Source organism: Oryx dammah, unplaced genomic scaffold, assembly GCF_014754425.2.
Source record: "Oryx dammah isolate SB20612 unplaced genomic scaffold, SCBI_Odam_1.1 HiC_scaffold_1, whole genome shotgun sequence".
NCBI classification, from domain to species: Eukaryota; Metazoa; Chordata; class Mammalia; order Artiodactyla; family Bovidae; genus Oryx; species Oryx dammah.
In genome coordinates this window covers 60,264,983-60,287,866 of record NW_024070185.1, presented here as the reverse complement: position 1 = coordinate 60,287,866, position 22,884 = coordinate 60,264,983, and the positions used below count along the sequence as shown (strand labels likewise).

Genomic DNA, 22,884 nt, shown 5'->3' with positions numbered 1-22,884 from the left:
TTAAATATTGAAATGCTGTGAAAAGTGAGAATAACAAATACATCTAATCTAATTTTCCTTATTCTCAATAAACTCAGTTCAATAGTCAGGTGTCAGCAGAACCACATATTTAACTGAATGCATATATCAAACTATTAAAAGGAAATCAGTTCTGAATATTCATTAGAAGGACTGATGCTGAAGCTGAAACTCCAATACTTTGGCCACCTGATGCGAAGAACTGGCTCGTTTGAAAAGACCCTGATGCTGGGAAAGATTGAAGGCAGAAGAGCAGGGGATAACAGAGGATGAAGTGGTTGGATAGCATCACCGACGTGATGGATATGAGTTTGAGTAAGCTCAGGGACTTGATGATGGACAGGGAAGCCTGGCATGCTGCAGCCCATGGGGTTGCAAAGAGTGAGACACGACTGAGTGACTGAACTGATTCTTATTTGGAAAATATTTTCATCTATTTTATAATGTTGCTCAGTTGTGTCTGACTCTTTGCAACCCCATGGAGTATATATAGCCCACCAGGTTCCTCTATATATAGAATTCTCTAGGTAAGAATACTGGAGTGGGTAGCCATTCTCTTCTCCAGGGGATCTTCCCGAAACAGGGATCGAACTGGAACTCCCACAAAGCAGCAGATTCTTTACTGTCTGAGCCAATTATATTTTAAATAAGCTTATTATCAAAGGTGTTTATTATATCCACAATATCTGCACAGTTAAAACAGAAACTTGAGAGGATATTCTGAGGACTTAAACTGACAACATCTAGACTGTCAGTAAGTGAATCTTCTCCATGTACTTTCATGAAGTACATCATCATTTTAACTTTCAGACCTTTGGCAAAGCCTAACTTTACAATGTATATAGACAGTTTTAAATTATCTTTTTATGTACAAGCTATCAGCAAGATAGACTCTGGCAGACTTAAAATTTAGATTCTTTCTACACTTCAGATTCTCTTCCTTTGGAAGGTACCAATAATGTAGGTTGACTTCTGAAGGCCTTGAGCCATCTTTCTACCCTTTACATTGTAAAACTCTGGAAGTTCACACCAATACTTTTATACAGTAGTTAACAAGTGAAGAGCTTTTCCAAAATCACTGCAGACGGTGATTGCAGCCATGAAATTAAAAGATGCTTACTCCTTGGAAGGAAAATTATGACCAACCTAGACAGCATATTAAAAAGCAGAGAGATTACTTTGCCAACAAAGGTCCGTCTAGTCAAGGCTATGGTTTTTCCAATGGTCATGTATGGATGTGAGAGTTGGACTATAAAAGAAAACTGAGCGCCGAAGAATTGATGCTTTTGAACTGTGGTGTTGGAGAAGACTCTTGAGAGTTCCTTGGACTGCAAGGAGATCCAACCAGTCCATCCTAAAAGAGACGGGTCCTGGGTGTTCACTGGAAGGACTGATGTTGAAGCTGAAACTCCAATACTTTGGCCACCTGATGCAAAAAGCTGACTCACTGGAAAAGATTTTGATGCTGGGAAAGATTGAGGGCAGGAGGAGAAGGGGATGACAGAGGATGAGATGGTTGGATGGCATCACTGAGTCAATGGACATGAGTTTGAGTAAACTCCAGGCGTTGGTGATGGACAGGGAGGCCTGGGGTGCTGCAGTTCATAGGGTTGCAAAGATCGGATATGACTGGGCGACCAAACTGAAATGAAGAGCTTTCCAAGCAGAATTCAGGAGTCAAAGCAAGAATATGAATATGATTCATGAGTTTTCATTAATAATTATCTTTATACATTTAACTGGTACTCTGGTATTACACAGATCCTGGTGTGGCAATAGGGGTGTAAAAAGTAAAGATGGAAGTTTCTTGATCTCCTTAATTTATAAGAGGTTGGGGCATCTATAGTTATCCAGGGCTTCATAAATTCCAGTAGATGGGAAGATGAAAATGACAAAGAAGGCTGGAGAACATCATGGTCAGAGGGTCCTAGCCTTAAATAAGTCAAAGATATATACATAAAGAGGGAGGAGAAATGATTTAGGCACCCCACTCCATTACTCTTGCCTAGAAACTCCCATGGACGGAGGAGCCTGGTAGGCTGCAGTCCATGGGGTCACAGAGTCGGACACGACTGAGCGACTTCACTTTCACTTTTCACTTTCATCCACTGGAGAAAAAAATGGCAACCCACTCCAGTGTTCTTGCCTGGAGAATTCCAGGGACGGCGGAGCCTGGTGGGCTGCTGTGTTTGGGGTCACACAGAGTCGGACACGACTGAGGCGACTTAGCAGCAGTAGCAGTAGCAGTAGCAGCAGCAGCAGCCAGTGACTCACTGGATAAGACCTTGAAGCTTGGAAATGAGGGCAAGAGAAGAGGGTGGCAGAGGATGAGACGGTTCAATAAAATCACTGACTCAATGGAGATGAGTTTGAGCAAACTCCGGGAGATGGTGAAGGACAGGGAAGCCCAGCATGCTGCAGTTCATGGGTCACAAAGAGTTGGACATGACTTAGTGACCAAACAACAATGGCCAGTGAGAAAGAGCTTGATCCTAATCAGCTTAATTCAGAGGTATGTGGGTCAAGAAAGAATGAGCAGCAAGAATTTGAGAAGGCTGCAGGGGAAACAATATTTTTTGTGGAGGGCCAGGTTTCAAGACAGATTTAAAGCAAGTGTGGGATTAACTGAATAGTTTCACCAATCTGGGGCCAGAAAGAAACTGCTTCCAAGTGAATCCTCATGAAGAGCTTCTGGGATAGTGGAAGGACTTTTAAATTTCTTCAGAAAAAGTCAATGGAGGACCTCTGGGGAGGTAATGTGGATAGGAATTCGCCTGCCAATGTAGGGCACATGGGTTCAATCCTTGGTCCAGAAAGATACCACATGCCGTAGAGCAACTAAGCCCATGAGCCACAACTACGGAGCCTGAGGTCTAGAATCCATGAGTCACAACTACTGAGCTGAAGTTGGTGCAGCTACTGAAGCTCGTGTGCCTAGAGCCTACGTTCTACAATAAGAGAAGACACTGCAATGAGAAGCTGGAGTACTGTAACTAGAGAGTAGCCTCCTGCTTCACAACTAAAGAAAGCCTGCATGCAGCAATGAAGACCTAGTGCAGACAAAAACAAAAAGTCAGCAAAGCTCAGCTTTGATGGGACTCCAAGGGAATCCTATACCAGGTGGGCAGGCTGAGAAAAGATCAATTCATGTCCAGAACTTTCACCATGTAATTTAAAAAACAAAACAAAACACAATGGCAGATCTTTGCAGATTTAGGGTAAAAGGTGATGCCTTCTCTGATGCCAGCCACAGTCTAAACCTATCTTTAAAAAATGTATAATAACTGGGATTATTAATCCTCAAGGCCATTTTAGATAAGGAGTTTAACATACATTAGAGGCCAAAATTAAGAAGTTAAGCAGAATGAGCTACAGATTTAATCATACCTAATTACATAACCTTTAACAAACCATTCTTAACTGTTCTGTACTGTGCCTTCCTATTTAAGAAAAACTACTCATGACAATGTCTGAGCCTCTTCTGTTATCACAGACAAATTAGACCATGTTTCTAAGAGCTCTTTGGAAGAAAGAAGTTAAAAAATATGCTTTTTAAACATAACTGCCAAACTAGAAAATCTTGCTAAGAAATTATAATTGACAACTTAATGCAGAGAACAACAGAATAAATCTAAGACAACTTAAAATATTTTTAAAAGTTAGTAAATATTGAAAAATAAGTTTAAAACTACTTTGGAGTGAAATGACAATGTCCATCTCTATACTTTGTCTTGAGACTCATATTCAACCTCACTAGGACCTAAAAATTTTAAGAGTTAGTAAATATTGAAAAATAAGTTTAAAACTACTTTGGAGTGAAATGACAATGTCCATCTCTACACTTTGTCTTGAGATTCATATTCAACCTCACTAGGGCCTAAAAAATAAAATCTGAAACAGTAAGATATCATTTTCTCCTTATCTGAATGTCCAAAAAATTTAAAAATTGATTACAACTAGGATTGAGAGTACTTTAGGACACTGCTAGGAGATGGATACACTGGTTCAATCTTTTAGAAGAGTAATCTGGCAATATTTATGCAGATATACTCTGATGGCCAAAAGTGAAGAGGAACTAAAGAGCCTCTTGATGAGAGTGAAATAGGAGGGTGAAAAAGCTGGCTTGAAACTTAAAAAAAAAAAAGAGAGCAAGATCATGGCATCTGGTTCCATCAATTTGTGGCAAATAGAAGGGGAAAAAGTGGAAGCAGTGACAGCTTTTATTTTTTTGGGTTCCAAAATCACTGCAGACAGTGACTGCAGCCATGAAATTAAAAGATGTTTGCTCCTTGGAAGGAAAATTATGACAAACCTAAACAGCATATTAAAAATTAGACACATCACTTTGCTGACAAATGTCCATATAGTCAAAGTTATAGTTTTTCCAGTAGTCATGTACAGATGTGACAGTTGGACCATAAAGAAGGCTGAGCACTGAAGAACTGATCTTTTCAAATTGTAGTGCTGGAGAAGACTCTGGAGGATCCCTTGGATAGCAAGGAGATCAAATCAGTAAATCCTAAAGGAAATCAACCTTGACTATTTATTGGATGGACTGATGCTAAAGCTCCAATACTTTGGTCACCTGATGTGAAGAGTTGATTTATTGGAAAAGACCATGATGCTAGGAAAGATTGAAGGTAAGAGGAAAAGTGGCTGACAGAGGATGAGATGGTTAGATAGTATCACCAACTCAATGGACATGAATTTGAGCAAACTCCGGGAGATACTGGAGCACAGACAAGCCTGGCATGCTACTGTCCGTGGGGTCGCAAAGAGTCAGACACGACTTAGTGACTAAACAACAACAAATGTATATATCCTTTAATAATACAATTCCATTTAGAATACAACTTACTGAAATACTCTTACATGAATGAAGAGATATAAAAACATGGTAAAAAGATGTTTATCGCAGCACTGTTTGCTTAAAAAAATCTAAATGTATTGGTAGAGAAATAGCTGGGTAACTGGTAAAAAAAAAAAAAAGAATAAAGGTTAGCTGTGAGAAAGATTTCTCAAGATTTCTCAATTCCCATCTCTCTCAGAATTTTCCACAGTTTATTGTGATCCACACAGTCAAAGGCTTTGGCACAGTCAATAAAGCAGAAATAGATCTTGAGAAATCTGTATGCAGGTCAGGAAGCAACAGTTAGAACTGGACATGGAACAACAGACTGGTTCCAAATAGGAAAAGGAGTACGTCAAGGTTGTATATTGTCACCATGCTTATTTAACTTCTATGCAGAGTACATCATGAGAAATGCTGGGCTGGAAGAAGCACAAGCTGGAATCAAGATTGCCAGGAGAAATATCAATAACCTCAGATATGCAGATGACACCACCCTTATGGCAGAAAGTGAAGAGGAACTAAAAAGCCTCTAGATGAAAGTGAAAGAGGAGAGTGAAAAAGTTGGCTTAAAGCTCAACATTCAGAAAACTAAGATCATGGCATCTGGTCCCATCACTTCATGGGAAATAGTTGGGAAAACAGTGGAAACAGTGTCAGACTTTATTTTGGGGGGCTCCAAAATCACTGCAGATGGTGAGTGCAGCCATGAAATTAAAAGATGCTTACTCCTTGAAAGAAAAGTTATGATCAACCTAGATAGCATATTCAAAAGCAGAGACATTACTTTGCCAACTAAGGTCCGTCTAGTCAAGGCTATGGTTTTTCCAGTAGTCATGTATGGATGTGAGAGTTGGACTGTGAAGAAGGCTGAGTGCCGAAGAATTGATGCTTTTGAACTGTGGTGTTGGAGAAGACTCTTGAGAGTCCCTTGGACTGCAAGGAGATCCAACCAGTCCATTCTGAAGGAGATCAGCCCTGGGATTTCTTTGGAAGGAATGACGCTAAAACTGAAACTTCAGCTCATGCGAAGAGCTGACTCACTGGAAAAAACTCTGATGCTGGGAGGGATTGGGGGCAGGAGGAGAAGGGGACGACAGAGGGTGAGATGGCTGGATGGTATCACTGACTCGATGGACGTGAATCTGAGTGAACTCCGGGAGTTGGTGATGGACAGGGAGGCCTGGCGTGCTGTGATTCATGGGGTCGCAAAGAGTCAGACACGACTGAGCGACTGAACTGAACCGAACTAATGAGAAAGATAGCCTTTATGAACTGATATAGAGACATATTCATAAAGAATTAACTGGAAAAAAATTAACTTACCAGACAGTGACCCTATTTTTGTTTATAAAAGCCCTTTAGAAACTACAATCAATAACTGCTGTATTATTTACATAAGAAACACATATACCAAACATTTATCCCAATAGACAGTCATATTAATGTTTTAAGCAAAACGCTCTAGGCATAATTCAATATATGCAAAATTTTAAAAATATTTGTGCTTCATATCATGTCTTTGGGAAGAACAAATTAAAAGAAAAGGTTCCTACTTTTCGTGAGGGCATACTTAATTCTATAGCCCTTCTGGTTGAAATTGTGACTAAAACCCCATAGACATTTATAACACGACACAAAATTACATCTAAAATAACAATGTGCTAAAATTCAATGTGTTACAAGTAACTGAAATATCTTCTAAGTTACTTCTGTCTTTTAAAATCTAATGAAAGATCTAAGATAAGCAGATTTAAAGTGTTGGTGGCTTGTCTTTCTTGCATGAGACTATTGTACCACCAAGAGCCATCAATAAGCAGGCTTCATACTGACCTTTGTCTATATATGCACGTATTTCATCTAACTATGAATAGGTGCATAAATTTTACATGTTTTTTATTTCATACCTCTTTAATTTGAACCTTTACTTTGGCAAACACATTATGCCAAAGAGGCTAGCACAGGTTTACACTTTTTGCTGATGCTGCTTCCGGAAGAACCATTCAGTAGGATCCCTATCCTGAGATATTATAATTCTGATATACATGATCTGTGGCCAAAGGGACATTGACTATTATTATACACAGAGCAGAGAAACATTCTTTTAAGTAGGCTGGCAGATGGTTACAAATTGGCATGATGCCCCCAAAGCCTGACAAATTAGTCATTTGCTAGATACTCACATCAGCATAGTGGCCTATCATATCACATCGGTCACAGTGTTTTCTCCTGGAAGCTCTTTCAAGACATCTGTGAGTAGAAGACATAGGCAAAGAACAGCCTAAGCAAAAGCGGGCTGGACAGGCATACTGGAGGTGTCCTCTCTCGGAACAGAGGCAGCAGGGGCGGACTTTCTAGGTGGCAGACAAACAAAAAAAATCTCTTTAGCAAGATACTTCAGTCTCAAATAGAATACTTCTTTTTCAGTATAATTGCTTAAAAAATTATTTCCATTTGGGAACCCAATGATGGTCAAATCAAACATAACTGTAAAATCAAACAAAATATCTTAAGTCAGAGTCTTAACAAAAGCCACCTGTATTCTGTGGTTGCCACAAAGGCTTAGTCCGCATGTATACTATTAGCTGGCATCTATTCTTATGCCTTGCTTTGTAGAACACTGACAAAGTCGAATGTATCTAAGATGGAAAGTAGCATGATGAGGATCTGGAAGCTAAGTCTAGGAGAAAGATACAGAAAGAGGTTGCTTTGCCTGAAGAAACAAAGGTAAAACACAAAATAAGAGAGCCACCTCAAATACCTGAAAGACAATCATTTGGAAGGAGCAGGTAAGGGATGAAATATTTGTTAAGGGCTCACTAAGTGTCAAGAAATGTCTAAGAGTTCTGTGTTATTTCAAAGGCTAATGTATCTGTTAACATAATTTACATCGATAAACATTCATAAATGCCTAAAATTATAATTTTCTAGCAATGAAAATTATCCCACAATGAAACAAGCTGTGTCATAAAGTAGAAGACTTAGAACCAAAAACGAGTCAAGAATCAATCTGATTCAACCTTCTCATTTTATAGTAAAGAAAAGAGAAGCACAAAAGGTGAAATGATTTGCTTAAGTCTGTACAACTTCTAATGGGATACTGAAATTGATTCTGGCTGTAGATTTATTATCCTTTACTACTACTCGAGGCTGTGACTTACACGAACATTTAACATGAAATGTAACCCAGATATTATATAACATTTGAATTGGAAGGTATTAAAGGTTCTAACCCTACTATTTTAACAATATGGAAAGAAACATTTATTTCACATACTTGTGGGAAGGGGCAGTTTTTTGACAAATGGCCACATTTGTCACAATTTCTACAGGTAACATTTTTGTTGGCTGTATAGTATCGATGGGTCCATCTTCCAGATGATCTTTTATTACCTATCTGTGCCTAAGGGAAAAAAAGATCAAAAATTAAAATTATTTCACTCTGTTAACAGAATTAACAAGCATAATCTGTTCAATTTAGAAGCTAGCAACAGGGAACTTTATGTTCTTAAAGGAGTTAGAAAAATTTAAAAGGGTACCATGAAGACAACTCTGCTTTTTGTTTGCCCATCTTTTGTATTCTTTTACACTTCTCCATATGATTCCGTTTCTCTTTTATCTTACCCTGCTTATAGTTCAGGTCTAGTAAGGGTGCTGGTGCTGGTGCATCATTCAGACATCACAGTGGCATTCAGAGTCAAAAGTGTTGCTGACATATATCTGAATGTATACCACATTTCTCTGAATGAGAAGCTTGCTTAAAATTTTAGTTAGGGGTTGGTGTTTTTTATGATTTTGCCCTTTACAAAGTTATAAAACCATAGAGCCACCAAATACATTCCTTCTTTTGAACAGCCCAGGGTTAATCCCTGCAAACTGGATTTTAACTTCTAAGAGAGAAAAAGATAATGTCCTCCCCCTAGAGTCCTTTTAAGATCTATTCTTCCTACACTGATCCAATTCTGATGTCCCATATTCTAGCCAAAATCCAATATCATGCAAGAGAGTATTAGCAAAACATATATGATATGGACTATCTGAAGGGGAAAAACTAAATGTCAACCATGCTTTTATCTTGTTTGGTTTAATTTTTGAAAAAAAGTTCATGTTTCACTTACTATCCTACTGAATTAGCCAAGTAGGTCTCAAAAGGAGACACAATATAATTATCTCTTAAAACTTTCCTTATACCAAACTGTAAAATTATTCTTTTCTAGCCATCTCTCACAATTACGGCTAATAATTGAGAAAGACAAACACCTGCTACATCCTAAATATAGACTAACCATTTCCTTACACTGAAGAAGCAGTTATTTCCGGTGTTGATCTTGAGTGGTACCAGGCAAAATGGCTGAGAGGCCTCATCATAGCAGAGAAGAAGCAAAAGGGATAGGGGACTAAATCATTATGGCAATTAACTGACTGGAGAAAATCAAGGCTTAACCATGCTTCTGAAAAATTCAACCACCCATAAACTAACATTAAACTTTTTCTTACAAGATACTTGGACTGCTGCTACGTTTAAAAAGCTTATTAAGTCATCACAATGAAGTAAAAGGAAACTATGAATCAAAGGAAATTATTAATCTATTATTCATAACTTTGATTTTACCTCAATGTCTTTGTCACTGATGAACCAGTTCACATCATCTTCTCCTACAAAACAAATAAAACATGTTACTCAATCTTTACACCTTTAAAGCACTTGATTGACAATAATTATTCAATTTGTTAGTACTGATATTGAACTACAAAGGTATACTGAGAAATGTAAATCCCTTAACATCTTGACTCTGTTACTACTTCTGTGGCTCTGAAAATACTTAACCTCTCTTAATCTGTTTCCTTACCTGTGAAACGGGAGTAACAGTATTTTCCCTGTATAGTATACCTAAAAAATCAGATGAGATGTGTGAATCAGATGAGATATGTGAAAATGCTTTGAACATCATCAAACTGTAAATCTCTGAAGAGACCAAAAACCCAACAGCAGGTGCAAAAAAGAAATCTTATCTGAACTTCCCTTATCTGACTAATGCCTGTTTCATGAGCTAGCTGCCACAGCCCCTTTCCCCAACTCAGAGGTCTCTAATCAGGAAAGTCACTGACCATGGGTACCAGGACATTCCTCCAAAATTGTGGAAAGACACACATCACAACCTTCTATCTTCGGAAGCTCTCAATTCTCCCTTCTGTTAAGTTGGTATACAAACTTTTACCCTTCAGCAAGTTACTCATTACTGAGTGCTTCCACCTTTGGTCTTTTCTCCTGTTACTCTCTCTACTGTCAGTTAATTCGCAGGCCTCCCCACCATTCAGACCCAAGTAGGTAGAAGAAAGGTTTTTCCTTCCAGTATCAGTATTAACTGTGTCCACCAGCTTCTTATTGTAGTTAACTTTCATTGTAACATTTTAAAAAGCTGGACTATGAATATTATCTCATGATTAGAGCTAGGAATTTAGCACTGTATTTTTTACAACATCAAAAATAGTGAAATAAGACAGGTCAAACATCTAGCAGCTGGTGATTGGTTTAAAAATACAACGGTAAAAACCTAGTGGGGTGGGGAGCTCTACCTTTTCCTTTATCAGCTGTTTTCTTCTTCTTGCACTGCCCCTTTACAAACTTGCAAATGGTTGCTATTCCCTTGGTCCACCCATGGCCAAGGAGGAAGGGACATATGACTAATGCAGAAGTTAAGGTGTCAACAAAGGACTGAATGATTTTTTCTTCCCCTAAAGCAAAGTTAGGATTTCCTCCTTTCTCCTACCTACCCTTCTTTTCTATCTCAAAAAAAACAAAACAAAACAAAAAACACAAACTGAGCTTGACTCTTCTTTGAAAGGAATTCTGAAGAGACATGAAGTAATCTACATTTTCCCAGGACCACCCTTATGGCAGAAAGTGAAGAAGAACTAAAAAGCCTCTTGAAAGAGGAGAGTGAAAAAGTTGGCTTAAAGCTCAACATTCAGAAAATGAAGATCATGACATCCGGTCCCAACACTTCATGGCAAATAGATGGGGAAACAGTGGAAACAGTGGCTGACTTTATTTTTCTGGGCTCCAAAATCACTGCGGATGGTGACTGCAGCCAAAAAATTAAAAGACGCTTGCTCCTTGGAAGGAAAGTTATGACCAACCTAGATAGCATATTCAAAAGCAGAAACATTACTTTGCCAACTAAGGTCCGTCTAGTCAAGGCTATGGTTTTTCCAGTGGTCATGTATGGATGTGAGAGTTGGACTATAAAAAAAGCTGAGCACCGAAGAATTGATGCTTTTGAACTGTAGTACTGGAGAAGACTCTTGAGAGTTCCTTGGACTGCAAGATCCAACCAGTCCATCCTAAAGGAGATGGGTCCTGGGTGTTCTTTGGAGGGACTGATGTTGAAGCTGAAACTCCAATACTTTGGCCACCTGATGCGAAGAGATGACTCATTGGAAAAGACTCTGATGCTGGGAAAGATTGAGGGCAGGAGGAGAAGGGGACGACAGAGGATGAGATGGCTGGATGGCATCACCGACACAATGGACATGAGTTTGGGTGGACTCTGGGAGCTGGTGATGGACAGGGAGGCCTGGCGTGCTGCGGTTCGTGGAGTCGAAAACAGTCAGACACAACTGAGCGTCTGAACTGAACCAGAAGTAAGTGTCTAGAGATATATTTTAAAATAAAATACTTTTACTAAGAAAACCAAAAGGCTGCTTTACAAAAAGACCAATCCATAGGAGAGCAGAGATGCTGTACTGGTGATTATTTTCTTTATAAAATTCGGAGGCTGCATCCATATACTGAGAGTGGAGAATACATTAAATAGCCGGAGTTTCTATTCCTTCATCATCACCATCCATGCTATTATTCTTTCATTCAAAGGATTCATCTAAGGAGCATGCTCTGCTGTAACTTTCTAAGCTGCCCCTTGTACCTCAACGTCCTTCATCACTAAAACTCAAAATGACCATTAAAAATCACTAATTACAAAACTGACTTAATACTGTCCTTAAAAAAAATGAACTCCTAAACCAAGGAAATGCAAAATAGAAACTGTTAATCAGCCCCAAACCCCAATAAATTTACACATGAAGAGAGAATATTGAAAAAAGGGAAGGTTTATGAGAGGGATCAGCTCCAGTTAGATTGTTTTAACATACCTGTGGAATTCAACAATATCTAGGTTATATACTAACTCCTCCTCAACATGCTACAGAATATTCTTACTATAGAAAGTTGTCAACAAGTATACAAAATAGGCTTAAGTTACAAATGAAATCATACTTCTTGGTGGTAAATGAAGTAAAGACATCACCAGGAACATACAAGTCAATTCCTGGCCCTACTCATGGTTCAGTTTTGATTCTATCCTGGTAATTACAGCTGACTCTTTTCCTATCCTGTTTGCTTCTTAACCTTAAATACAAACCTAATGGAAGCTTTTTCTAAGGGCAACTCAGAACTTCCACAGGCAGCCATTCTCCACTTCATTAAATTTTTGGTACAGATTTTGTCAGAAACCTGGGTTCCAGTCTTAACCCTATCTCTTATTTGTTATGTGCCAAAGGGCAGGTTATTTATCTTCTCTGGGTCTGTTTAATAATGAATTGGATTAAGTGGTATCTATGGTACCTTCTAGCACGGAGTTTCTGTGATTCTATCAATTTTTCATTCATTACTGGAATCAAATACACTATTACTTAAGTCTACATAACCTAAATCCTCCAGACTTTTGCAACCAACTCAGTGTCTTGCCTTAAAGACAATGCCCCACAGGGCCGAGGAGCACCCATCTTCTCTGTGTGTACTGCCACCACCACAAAATACAAAATGGGATTGCCCTAAAGTGTAAAATTAGGACTGTCCTCAGTTCAGTTCAGTTCAGTCGCTCAGTTGTGTCCGACTCTTTGCGACCCCATGAATCGCAGCACGCCAGGCCTCCCTGTCCATCACCAACTCCTGGAGTTCACTCAGACTCACATCCATCGAGTCAGTGATGCCATCCAGCCATCTCATCCTCTGTCGTCCCCTTCTCCTCCTGCCCCCAATCCCTCCCAGCATCAGAGTCTTTTCCAATGAGTCAACTCTTGCCATGAGGTGGCCAAAGTACTGGAGTTTCAGTTTTAGCATCATTCCCTCCAAAGAAATACCAGGGCTGATCTCCTTCAGAATGGACTGGCTGGATCTCCCTGCAGTCCAGGGGACTCTTGTTCAAGAGTCTTCTCCAACACCACAGTTCAAAAGCATCAATTCTTCAGTGCTCAGCTTTCTTCACAGTCCAACTCTCACATCCATACATGACCACAGGAAAAACCATAGCCTTGACTAGACGGACCTTAGTTGGCAAAGTAATGTCTCTGCTTTTGAATATGCTATCTAGGTTGGTCATAACTTTTCTTCCAAAGAGTAACTGTCTTTTAATTTCATTGATGCCTAATTTCGACTCTTACCTACCTGTTAGCCTTGTCTTGCTAAGATCCGGGATTATGATTCTTTTCAGACTTTAGAATTATAATCAAAGAAATAGCTGGTAACTCTGTCTTTGGATTAAATGTGCTCAGTTTAACAAACATGTATTGAAAGGTTACAATAAGCAAGGTGCTGTGAAAGTGAAAGTGAAGTAGCTCAGGTGTCTGACTCTTTGCGACCCCGTGGACTATAGCCTGCCAGGCTCGTCCCTCCGTGGGATTCTCCAGGCAAGAATACTGGAGTGGGTTGCCATTTCCTTCTCCAGGGGATCTTCTCGACCCAGGGATCAAACCCGGGTCTCCAGCATTGCAGGCAGATGCTTTAATCTCTGAGGCACCAGGGAAACCCTTCCACCAGGGAAGGTGCTATCCTGCTGCTGCTGCTGCTAAGTCGCTTCAGTCATGTCTGACTCTATGCGACCCCACAGACGGCAGCCCACCAGGCTCCCCCATCCCTGGGATTCTCCAGGCAAGAACATTGGAGTGGGTTGCCATTTCCTTCTCCAATGCATGAAAGTGAAAAGTGAAAGAGAAGTCGCTCAGTCGTGTCCGACTCTTAGCAACCCCATGGACTGCAGCCCACCAGGCTCCTCCATCCGTGGGATTTTCCAGGCAAGAGTACTGGAGTGGGGTGCTACTGCCTTCTCCGGAAGGTGCTATAGGGTAAACAAAAATGAGTTAAGAGCTTGTAACCTAATTATAAGCTGAGTGCTGAAGAATTGATGCTTCTGAACTGTGGTGATGGAGAAGACTCTTGAGAGTCCCTTGGACTGCAAGGAGATCCAAGCAGTCCATCCTAAAGGAAATCAGTCCTGAATATTCATTGGAAGGACTGATGCTGAAGCTGAAACTCCAATACTTTGACCACCTGATGCAAACTGACTCATTGGAAAAGACCCTGATGATGGGAAAGATTGAAGGCAGGAGGAGAAGGGGACAACAGAGGATGAGATGGTGGGATGGTATTACCAACTTGATGGACACGAGTTTGAGAAAGCTCCGGGAGTTGGTGATGGACAGGGAAGCCTGGCGTGCTGCAGTTCATGGGGTCACAAAGAGTCGGACATGAATGGGTAACTGAACTGATTTACAATGCTGTGTTGATTTCTGCTGCACAGCAAAGTGAATAATCACTCATATGTGTGTATTTATCTCCTCTCTTTTTTAGATCCTTTTCCTATATAGATTAGACAGTACTGAGTAGAGTTCCCTGTGCTATACTGTAAGTCGTTATTAGTTATCTACTTTATATAGTGTCTGTATATCTCAATCCCAATCTCCCAAATTATCTGTCCCTCCACTGTCCCCCTTCAGTTCAGTCGTTCAGTCGTGTCCGACTCTTTGCGACCCCATGAATCGCAGCCCACCAGGCCTCCCTGTTCATCACCAACTCCCGGGGTTCACTCAGACTCACGTCCATTGAGTCCGTGATGCCATCCAGCCATCTCATCCTGGGTCGTCCCCTTCTCCTCCTGCCCCCAATCCCTCCCAGCATCAGAGTCTTTTCCAATGAGTCAACTCTTCTCATGAGGTGACCAAAGTCCCCCTTGGTAACCATAAATTTGTTTTCTACAGCTGTGACTCCTTCTGTTTTGTATATATGTTCATTTGTACCATTTTTTAAGATTTTACAAGTAAGTGATATCCTATGATATTTGTCTTTGTCTGATTTGCTTTACTTAATATGATTATCTCTAGGTCCATCCATGTCACTGCAAATGGCATTATTTCATTTTTATGGTTGAGTAATATTCCATTGTATATACGTACCATATCTTCTTTACCCATTCATTTGTCAATGGACATTTCCCTTGCTGTCATGTCTTGGCTATTGTAAACACTGTTTCAATGAACATCTGAGGTGCATGTAATCTTTCAAATTGTTTTTTCCTGGATGCATGCCCAGCAGTAGGATTGCTGGATCATATGGTAGTTCTATTTTTATTTTTTTATTAATTATCTCCATCATGTTCTCCATAGTAGTTGTACCAGTTTTGAAACTGTCAAGTCTTTTAAATTTTAACCTTAGAATGGGTGTGAAATAGTACTCATTATGACTTTAATAGTCATTACACTGAATACTGTGAATAAAAACAGTTTTGTTGCCTCTTTTCTGACCTATACGCCTTTTGCTTTTTTTTTTTAACCTCACTGTATTATACAGGACCTCCATTATGATCAGTGGTGACAGGAAATAATCTCTGCTTTGTTCCCAACTATAGGGGAAAATATATTTTTTCATAATCGAGCATTCTGTTTTGCTGTAGATCTTTCATAACAGGTTTAAGAAATTCCTTTCTAGTCCTAGTTTCCTGGGTTTTTAATATGAATGTGTGCTGAAATCTCAGTACCTTATCTGCATCAACTGAGATAGCCCATGGCTTTTCCTCTTTTTCTCTTAATACAGTAAACTACAGTGATTTCATTTTCAAATATTAAACCAATCTTGTATTCTGGGATTAACTCCATTTGGTTAGGATGTATTATTCTTTAAAATGTATTGCAGAATTCAATTTGCTATTATTTTATTAAGAATTTTTACATCTGTGTTCGTGAAGGATACTGATTTATACTTTTCTTAAAATGTCTGGTTTTGACATTGGTATAAAACTAGCCTCACAAGAGTTCAGAAGTGTTGGTAAGAGTTGGTATTATTTTTTCCTTAAATATCTGATAGAATTCACCACTGAAGCCATCTAGATTGGAGTTTTCCTTGTCTGTGAGACAAGAATTTTACTTGTAGAAGGTTTTAAAAGAGTAATTCTACATTTTTTTTTTTTTTTAGTAGATATGGAGCCATTCACATTTTCAGTTTCTTCTTGGGCCAGTTTTGATAATTTGTGACTTTCAAAAAATTTGTCAATTACTTCTAAATTGTAGAAATTATTGGCTTTAAGTTGTCCATAAGTCTCTTTTCCTTTGAATAATCTAATTTGTACTTATGCCCATCCAATAAAGTTTTAATCTCAAATATGTATTTCAGTTCTAGAAGTTCCGTTTCTTTTTTATACCTTTCATTTCTCTTATTACATTTCTCTCTTCCTTTAAATTTCAGAGTACATTTATAACAGCTGTTTTAAAGTCCCTGCTGCTAATTTCATATTCTCTGTCACTTCTAGGTTTGTATCACTTGACTGATTTTTCTCCTGGTTATGAGTGACATTTTCCTGCTTTCTTAATGCCTAGTAATTCCCGCCTCCCCACCCCACCATGGATGCTACTAAGGTACACTGTTGAGTGTCTTGATTTTGTTTTCTTACTTTAAAAAGTGTGAGACTCTGTCTGACAAGCAGTTAAGCAACCTCCAGATCAGGTGATCCTTTTGAGACTTTTAAAGCTTTGCTAGGGTGGTCCAGAGTAGCCTTTACTTAGGGTTAGAGTTTGAGTAAGCTCCGGGAGTTGGTGATGGACATGGAAGCCTGGCGTGCTAAAGTCCATGGAGTCGCAGAGTCAGACACGACTGAGCGACTGAAATGAACTGAAGCCCTACTACCAAGATATATCTTCTGGGGTCTCTATTGAATGTCTCGGGTGTTCAATACTGTCCAATCTGGCAAGCAAGAACTCAGGTAAGTTCTGGGAATTGTTTGGTAAGTTCTAGGAATTCTAGTCTCCAGTACTCTACTCCACAAATTACAGCTTCTTTAGTCTCTCTGAACTCTGATTTCTGTCTTCTCCTCTTAATGAGATGGCCACTATGCCTGGGTTCCCTTTCTTAGTATCACAATGCAGGTTGACTGTAAGGCGTATCTCATTCATTTCCACATTATCAAGAATCATGGTCCTGTACTGCCTGTTGTTCAATGTCTGAAAATGTGTTATCTGTAGTTAAGTCAAACCACTAAAATTTTTCATTTCATTTTTTTGTTTCAAACTATTATATATTTCAGCTCTGTAATTTTCCTTCGCTTCATTTTTATATCTTTCATTTCTCTTATATGCCTCTTTCCCTTTAAATCTCCACATATTTATAATGTCTGTTTTAAAGTCTTTGCTAATTTCATCATCTCTTATATGCCTCTTTCCCTTTAAACCTCCACATATTTATAATGTCTGTTTTAAAGTCTTTGCTAATTTCATCACCTCTTGTCAGAAGGGCAAGTCTGGTGTAAGTTAACAAAATATGGCTGGAAGGAAACATCTCAAGTAGGATTTTAAGTGATGAAGGACACGAGTACAAAGAAAAGGCACAAGCAATGTAATGAAAGAGGTAAAAGGATACAGCAAACAATAGTCTGACTGGAACAAAGTGCAGTGAAGTCGCTCAGTTGTGTCCGACTCTGCAACCCCATGGACTGTAGCCCACCAGGCTCTTCCGTCCATGGAATTTTCCAGGCAAGAGTACTGGAGTGGGTTGCGATTTCCTTCTCCAGGGGATCTTCCTGACTCAGGGACCAAACTCGGGTCTCCCGCATTGCAGGCAGACACTTTACCATCTGAGTCACCTGGGAAGCCTGGAACAAAGGGTGTGATAATTCCTTTACTAAGAATTTTCACCTTTTTATACATACAAATATTGAGCATTAAAATATTGTTACTTACAGGAAGTTTTTCATTTCATTTTCACCTTTAACACATATGAGGACTTATGACTGTTAAATCTATTTTTCCAATTAAGAAATTTCCTATGTCCTTCCTTCATTAGTTTAACTTTAAAAATCTTGACTTCCTACTGTGTGGACTGCTCCAAGAAACAGTACAACAGGTCTCTTTCTGCCAGAGTAGTACTCTTGAAAGCAGAGACAGTCCAACAGCATTACAGGGTGCTTTTGTATTTCCTGTCTTCTGAAATAACCTTCAAAACAAAAAGGCAAACCCCAAAGAAAAGTGAACCCATAACCTTACACATTTTACACATTTTCTATTTCTGGAACTATTCTGCTATCTTTATTCTTCCCTCCCTCCTTTCTCTCCTTCCTTCTCTCTTTTTCTCTCATGCATAAAGATAAACATCCTTCCTATTTATATGGGGATGGTGACTCACTGTCTGTAAATTGTTTTAAATATATATTATACCTTCAGAACAATCCTGTAAGTATGGTCACATGAATATTCATTTTTTAAATATGCGCTTGCTACAAAAAACAGCAATTGCTGCTTTTGTGATATGTAGTGCTAATGCAGCTATTTTTATCCATAAGACTATACTCAGGTTTTCAAAGGAACTAAGGAAGAGTTTGGGCTAAATTTCTGAGGAGTAAAGCCAATTCATGCTTCACTTCAATTATACCTAGCCTGCCTAAATTCTGATGGGCGGGAATAGGTGAAGATCATTTCTGTGCTGAGGAAGCAGCCACAATTATAGAGCTGGTTCTCTCTCTCTCTTTTTTAACAAAAGTTAAGATTTGTTAAAGCAGGAGTTAGTAAAACATTTTTCCAAAGATCACCAAAGACTACTAAAGATTTCAGCTCAGCATATCCAGTTGGTTATTTTACTGCAGGAGCCAGGCACTAAGAAAAATCTTCTCTTGAGTCTAATACCCAATAGTCCCTTCTTACACGGAGGCTCATATGGTGCCTTACATAAAAAATTCTAGTAATCCTAATTTCTAATGTCTAAAATTTTAAGTCTCATTACATTTCAGTGAAAAGGTATATGTTTATGATTTTCTCTGCAAACAGTGGACCTGAATTTAATATTCAGCAAAGAAGATATAAAAACTGACTCTGCCACTACTAATTACTTAAGAATGTAAAATGCAACTTTCCTCAAAGTGTAAAATGTTTTCATTTAATGTAGTGTCAAGTTAATTCTGAACATATAGTCACTGAAAATTTCTCACGTAAAAGACAATGTAGGAGACAGAAAGAGGACTAAGACATGGTGCTTGCCTTCAAGGAACTTATCATGTATCTCTGGGCTAAAGAATCCAAAAAGCATTACTGTGTTCAGTAAATAACCACAACCATCTCATTTTTAAAAATATAGGATGATTTAATTAACATCAAGTCTTTAAAAAGACTGACGTGGAAGTCACTCAGTCGTGTCTGACTCTTTGCTGACCCCAAGAACTGTAGCCCTCCAGGTTCCCCTGTCCATGGAATTCTTCAGGCTGAAGTGGGTTGCCATTCCCTTCTCCAGGGGTTCTTTCTGACCTAGGGATCAAACCTGAGGCTCCTGTATTGGCAGGCAGGTTTTTTACCATCTAAACCACCAGGGAAGCCCCCAAACAGACTGAATGTCCTCTATATTTGGGATATGTATTATTTAATAAGAAATACTCAATTCCACCAATTATCAATTAATTACCTTATGTTGACTGCATGATCAAAATAGTCTTCATACAATACTAAGTATTTAAGTTCTCTAACAACTGTTTTTTTCTCCAAATATCTGTGAGTCTACAGACAGGCTCACAGATGGGGGCTGGGAAAAAAGAAACAATGGTTGCTATATATCTGTAATCCCTAAGGAACCAAGATTTTGGGCCTTCTCAACACCTTTTCTCCCTTGAAGTACACAGCCCAAACTGTGACTCATATGACATGGCATTATTCAACTGGATATGCTGAACTGAAATCTTCCATAATCTTTGGTAATCTCTGGAAAAACATTTTATTAACTCTTACTTTAACAAATCTTACACACTGAAATGTTTAAAATAAACAAACCACAAAACATAAAGAAGATAAAACTGAGGTTAAGTAATTTGGTAGTTATACCACAAAAGACAAATCAACAACATTACATTTCTAATATATTGCCCATACTCCCTTTTTACATACCTAATATTTTAAACTAAAAGGTCTTACTTTTTGTAATTTAACACTCCCAGTGCTTTCCCTTCTATGTACTTTTGGTCATTTTATTCCCTTGATCTTCAACACCATCTCGCTCTTTGCCTAGTTTTCCACCTAACCCAGCCCAATTTCCATGACTATAAATTCTTTTTTCCTGCAGGGCTGCTTTCCTTCCAGAGGCTGGGGAAAATCCATTTCCTCGCCTTCACCAGCTTCTTACAGGCTGTCTGCAACTTCCAAGCCAGCACAATCTCTTTCTCTCTCTCTTTTTTCCTTTCTTACTTTCTTGTGGGATCTAATTTGCCAAACCAAGGGTCGAACTTGGGCCCCGGGCAGTAAAAGCTGAGTCCTGACTACTGGATTGCCAGGGAACTCCTGTGATTATAACCTCGGAATATGACAGCTCGGTTCTTTATTCAGTACTTTTCTCATTTGACCTCTGTGAGCAGTTAACAATTTTTTGGCTTAAAGCACAACCTACTTTGCTAGTTCTTCTTCCCCTTGACAGCTTCTTCTTCCTTCACTGGCCACGTAGTATACTACATTCTTTGTCCCAGGTTATGTCACACATGCCCACTGAGAGAACCACCAAATTTGTATTTCTAGACCAAATCTTATCTTGAGCTCCTGATCTATGGGATATTTGGATTAGACTTTGTATAGGCAACTCAAAATCATAATCACTAAAAATAAATTATCTACTTTTTCCCCATTCCTTGAGTTTCTCTCTTAAAAACAAATAACCCTACTTTTCCTCCTTGTAAGTTCTCAATAACTTAGTTTATTTTCCACATCAAAACCTCAGCTCTTCTCTCTCACCTTTCAAATAGTTAGTTGTTCACCAAATCTATTCATAATAACTTCAGTGCCATTAGGTTTACCCAGAGACCCTTAATTTCTCACCTAGAATTTCCATCCCTAGTACCACAACCCATTCTGCCTTCCCTTCTTACCAGAATAATGTTTCTTTTTTTAGGGAGTCCTCCCCACCCCCACCCCAAGTATAACTGATATACATTAGTTTCAGGAATAAAATAACTTGATATCTGTATATACTGTGAATGAAATAATGTTTCTAAAACAAATGTGAAAACATTATGCCCTGAATGATCCCTCAATGCTTGCAGAATCAATGTAAAACTCCTCTGTGTGCCACACAGTACCTTCTAAGATCTGGTCCTAATCTATTTCTCTGGCTTCACCTTCTCGACTCCTGTGCTCCATCTATGCCTAGTAATTTCCCTAAAGTGTCTTCGTGTCCTCTGCAACTTTGCTTATGCATGTATTCCTTGAAACACAAGCCAACTCCAATCTCAACCACTTGGAACTGGGGGACCTGGTCTTCAAGTCTCGAATCACGTGTTACCTCATCCACTGATGTCACCCTGATAACCCCTCAAAAGCAGAAATGATCACTCTCAAATTTGTAACATCCTGGATTTAACCTTAGCATTCTACCTTATCTTCCACACATCAAAGCATGATTGTGTATTTATCACAGGTACTCATGTTTACGGAATGAATTACCTAAATAACATTTCTTCTTTTGAATTCATTCTGTAGAATTATTTTCTCTCTCTCTTATAGTCTAAAGCAGGTTATTTGTATCTCTTAAGCTACTGAGAACATTTTGCATTAAAAAATATTTTATTTCCCTCACAAAGTCATAAATTGTATTTATCTATCCAGTTATCAGCACAACATCTTGCATACTGTGAATTACATTAGGAAAAAATTTAAAAGAAAAAGGAAACATTCATATGTACACTTATGTCAGTAAATACTGTTCTGGAGTACATAAGCCAATAGATAATTATATAGATTCTCACTGTATACATATAAAAGCTCAATAGGATAAATGATCAATGACTAAGGAAAAACTCTGGAATTTCTGTAGCAAGCAACTCTAGAAACTAAAAAAGAAATTTAAAAAATCACTTATCAAATAAAATTACTTGGCAAACACAGGATCCAAATGTAATATAAGATAACTGGACATTTATTGATAATCTTGCCTGTACCTACCCAGTATTCATGGATTAAAGATCACAGAGATAAAGCTGCAAGATATTTATGTTACATCCTTTCTTGAGTCTAACTCCACTATGCCAGATTTCCCCCTGGGATCTTCTCACTTTTAATAAGCAACTGAACCAGCCACAGATAAAGTTACTATTCCCAACTTCATCAGTAGCAGCTGTTATTTCAACGGAAACTTTTGAAATACACACGATGCCACATGCAAATCCCCTGAGGGCTGAGCCACTTTATTCACAAGCATTCTTCTCAAACTGCTCTTTATTTCTGTCTTAGTTTTCTCTTATTTATACTTTTCCATTTAACACTGGTCACAAAACCATTTCGTCATTAAATTTTTGCATTGTATAACTGGCAATCGTTTAAATAAAACAAATTTTAGTAAAAGAATTTGCAAGTTAGGCATCAAATTGTTCATCTTATTTTAAATCAAATTAAATTTACCAGAAATTTTATATTTTTAAGTGTGTGTCAGTGATAAATGGGGATTTAGCTTTTCTTTTTTTAGAGGTAGAGGAGGAAGAAGAAAGAGGAAATAAATACAGGTGCTTATGAGCACAGAGCTCTTGCAAAGCATATCAGTCATATAAAGTCATATAAAGGCTTTTGCGTAACCCCAAAGATACAGACAGACAGACAGACAGACACACACACACACACATAATTCTCTCTCACTCCCATTCTTGCCACTCCCAAGGATTTAGAAAATAAACCACCTGTTTAAGAAATATTTGTTTAGAAACAAAAGATGCCTCAAATTACACTAACAAGAACAGAAA

The 22,884-nt window shown here is 38.6% G+C and overlaps 1 protein-coding gene and 1 long non-coding RNA gene across 3 annotated transcripts in view; both read right to left on the bottom strand.

Moving 5' to 3' along the window:
* The window catches only part of ZCCHC7 (zinc finger CCHC-type containing 7), a 243,151-nt gene that overhangs the window by 51,884 nt on the left and 168,383 nt on the right, over positions 1-22,884 (bottom strand). For both annotated transcript variants that reach the window (XM_040223848.1, XM_040223930.1), the window contains exons 3-5: positions 9,480-9,523; positions 8,145-8,270; positions 7,051-7,221 (exon numbers count right to left, since the gene is read on the bottom strand). In XM_040223848.1, the coding sequence (XP_040079782.1) occupies positions 7,051-7,221; positions 8,145-8,270; positions 9,480-9,523 (341 nt within the window). The remainder of the gene's footprint in view (positions 1-7,050; positions 7,222-8,144; positions 8,271-9,479; positions 9,524-22,884) is intronic.
* On the bottom strand, positions 16,345-19,342 carry LOC120851321. Its single transcript, XR_005718291.1, has 2 exons — positions 17,411-19,342; positions 16,345-17,334 (listed from the first exon to the last, which is right to left on the bottom strand). It is a non-coding gene; the product is annotated as an uncharacterized LOC120851321 (long non-coding RNA).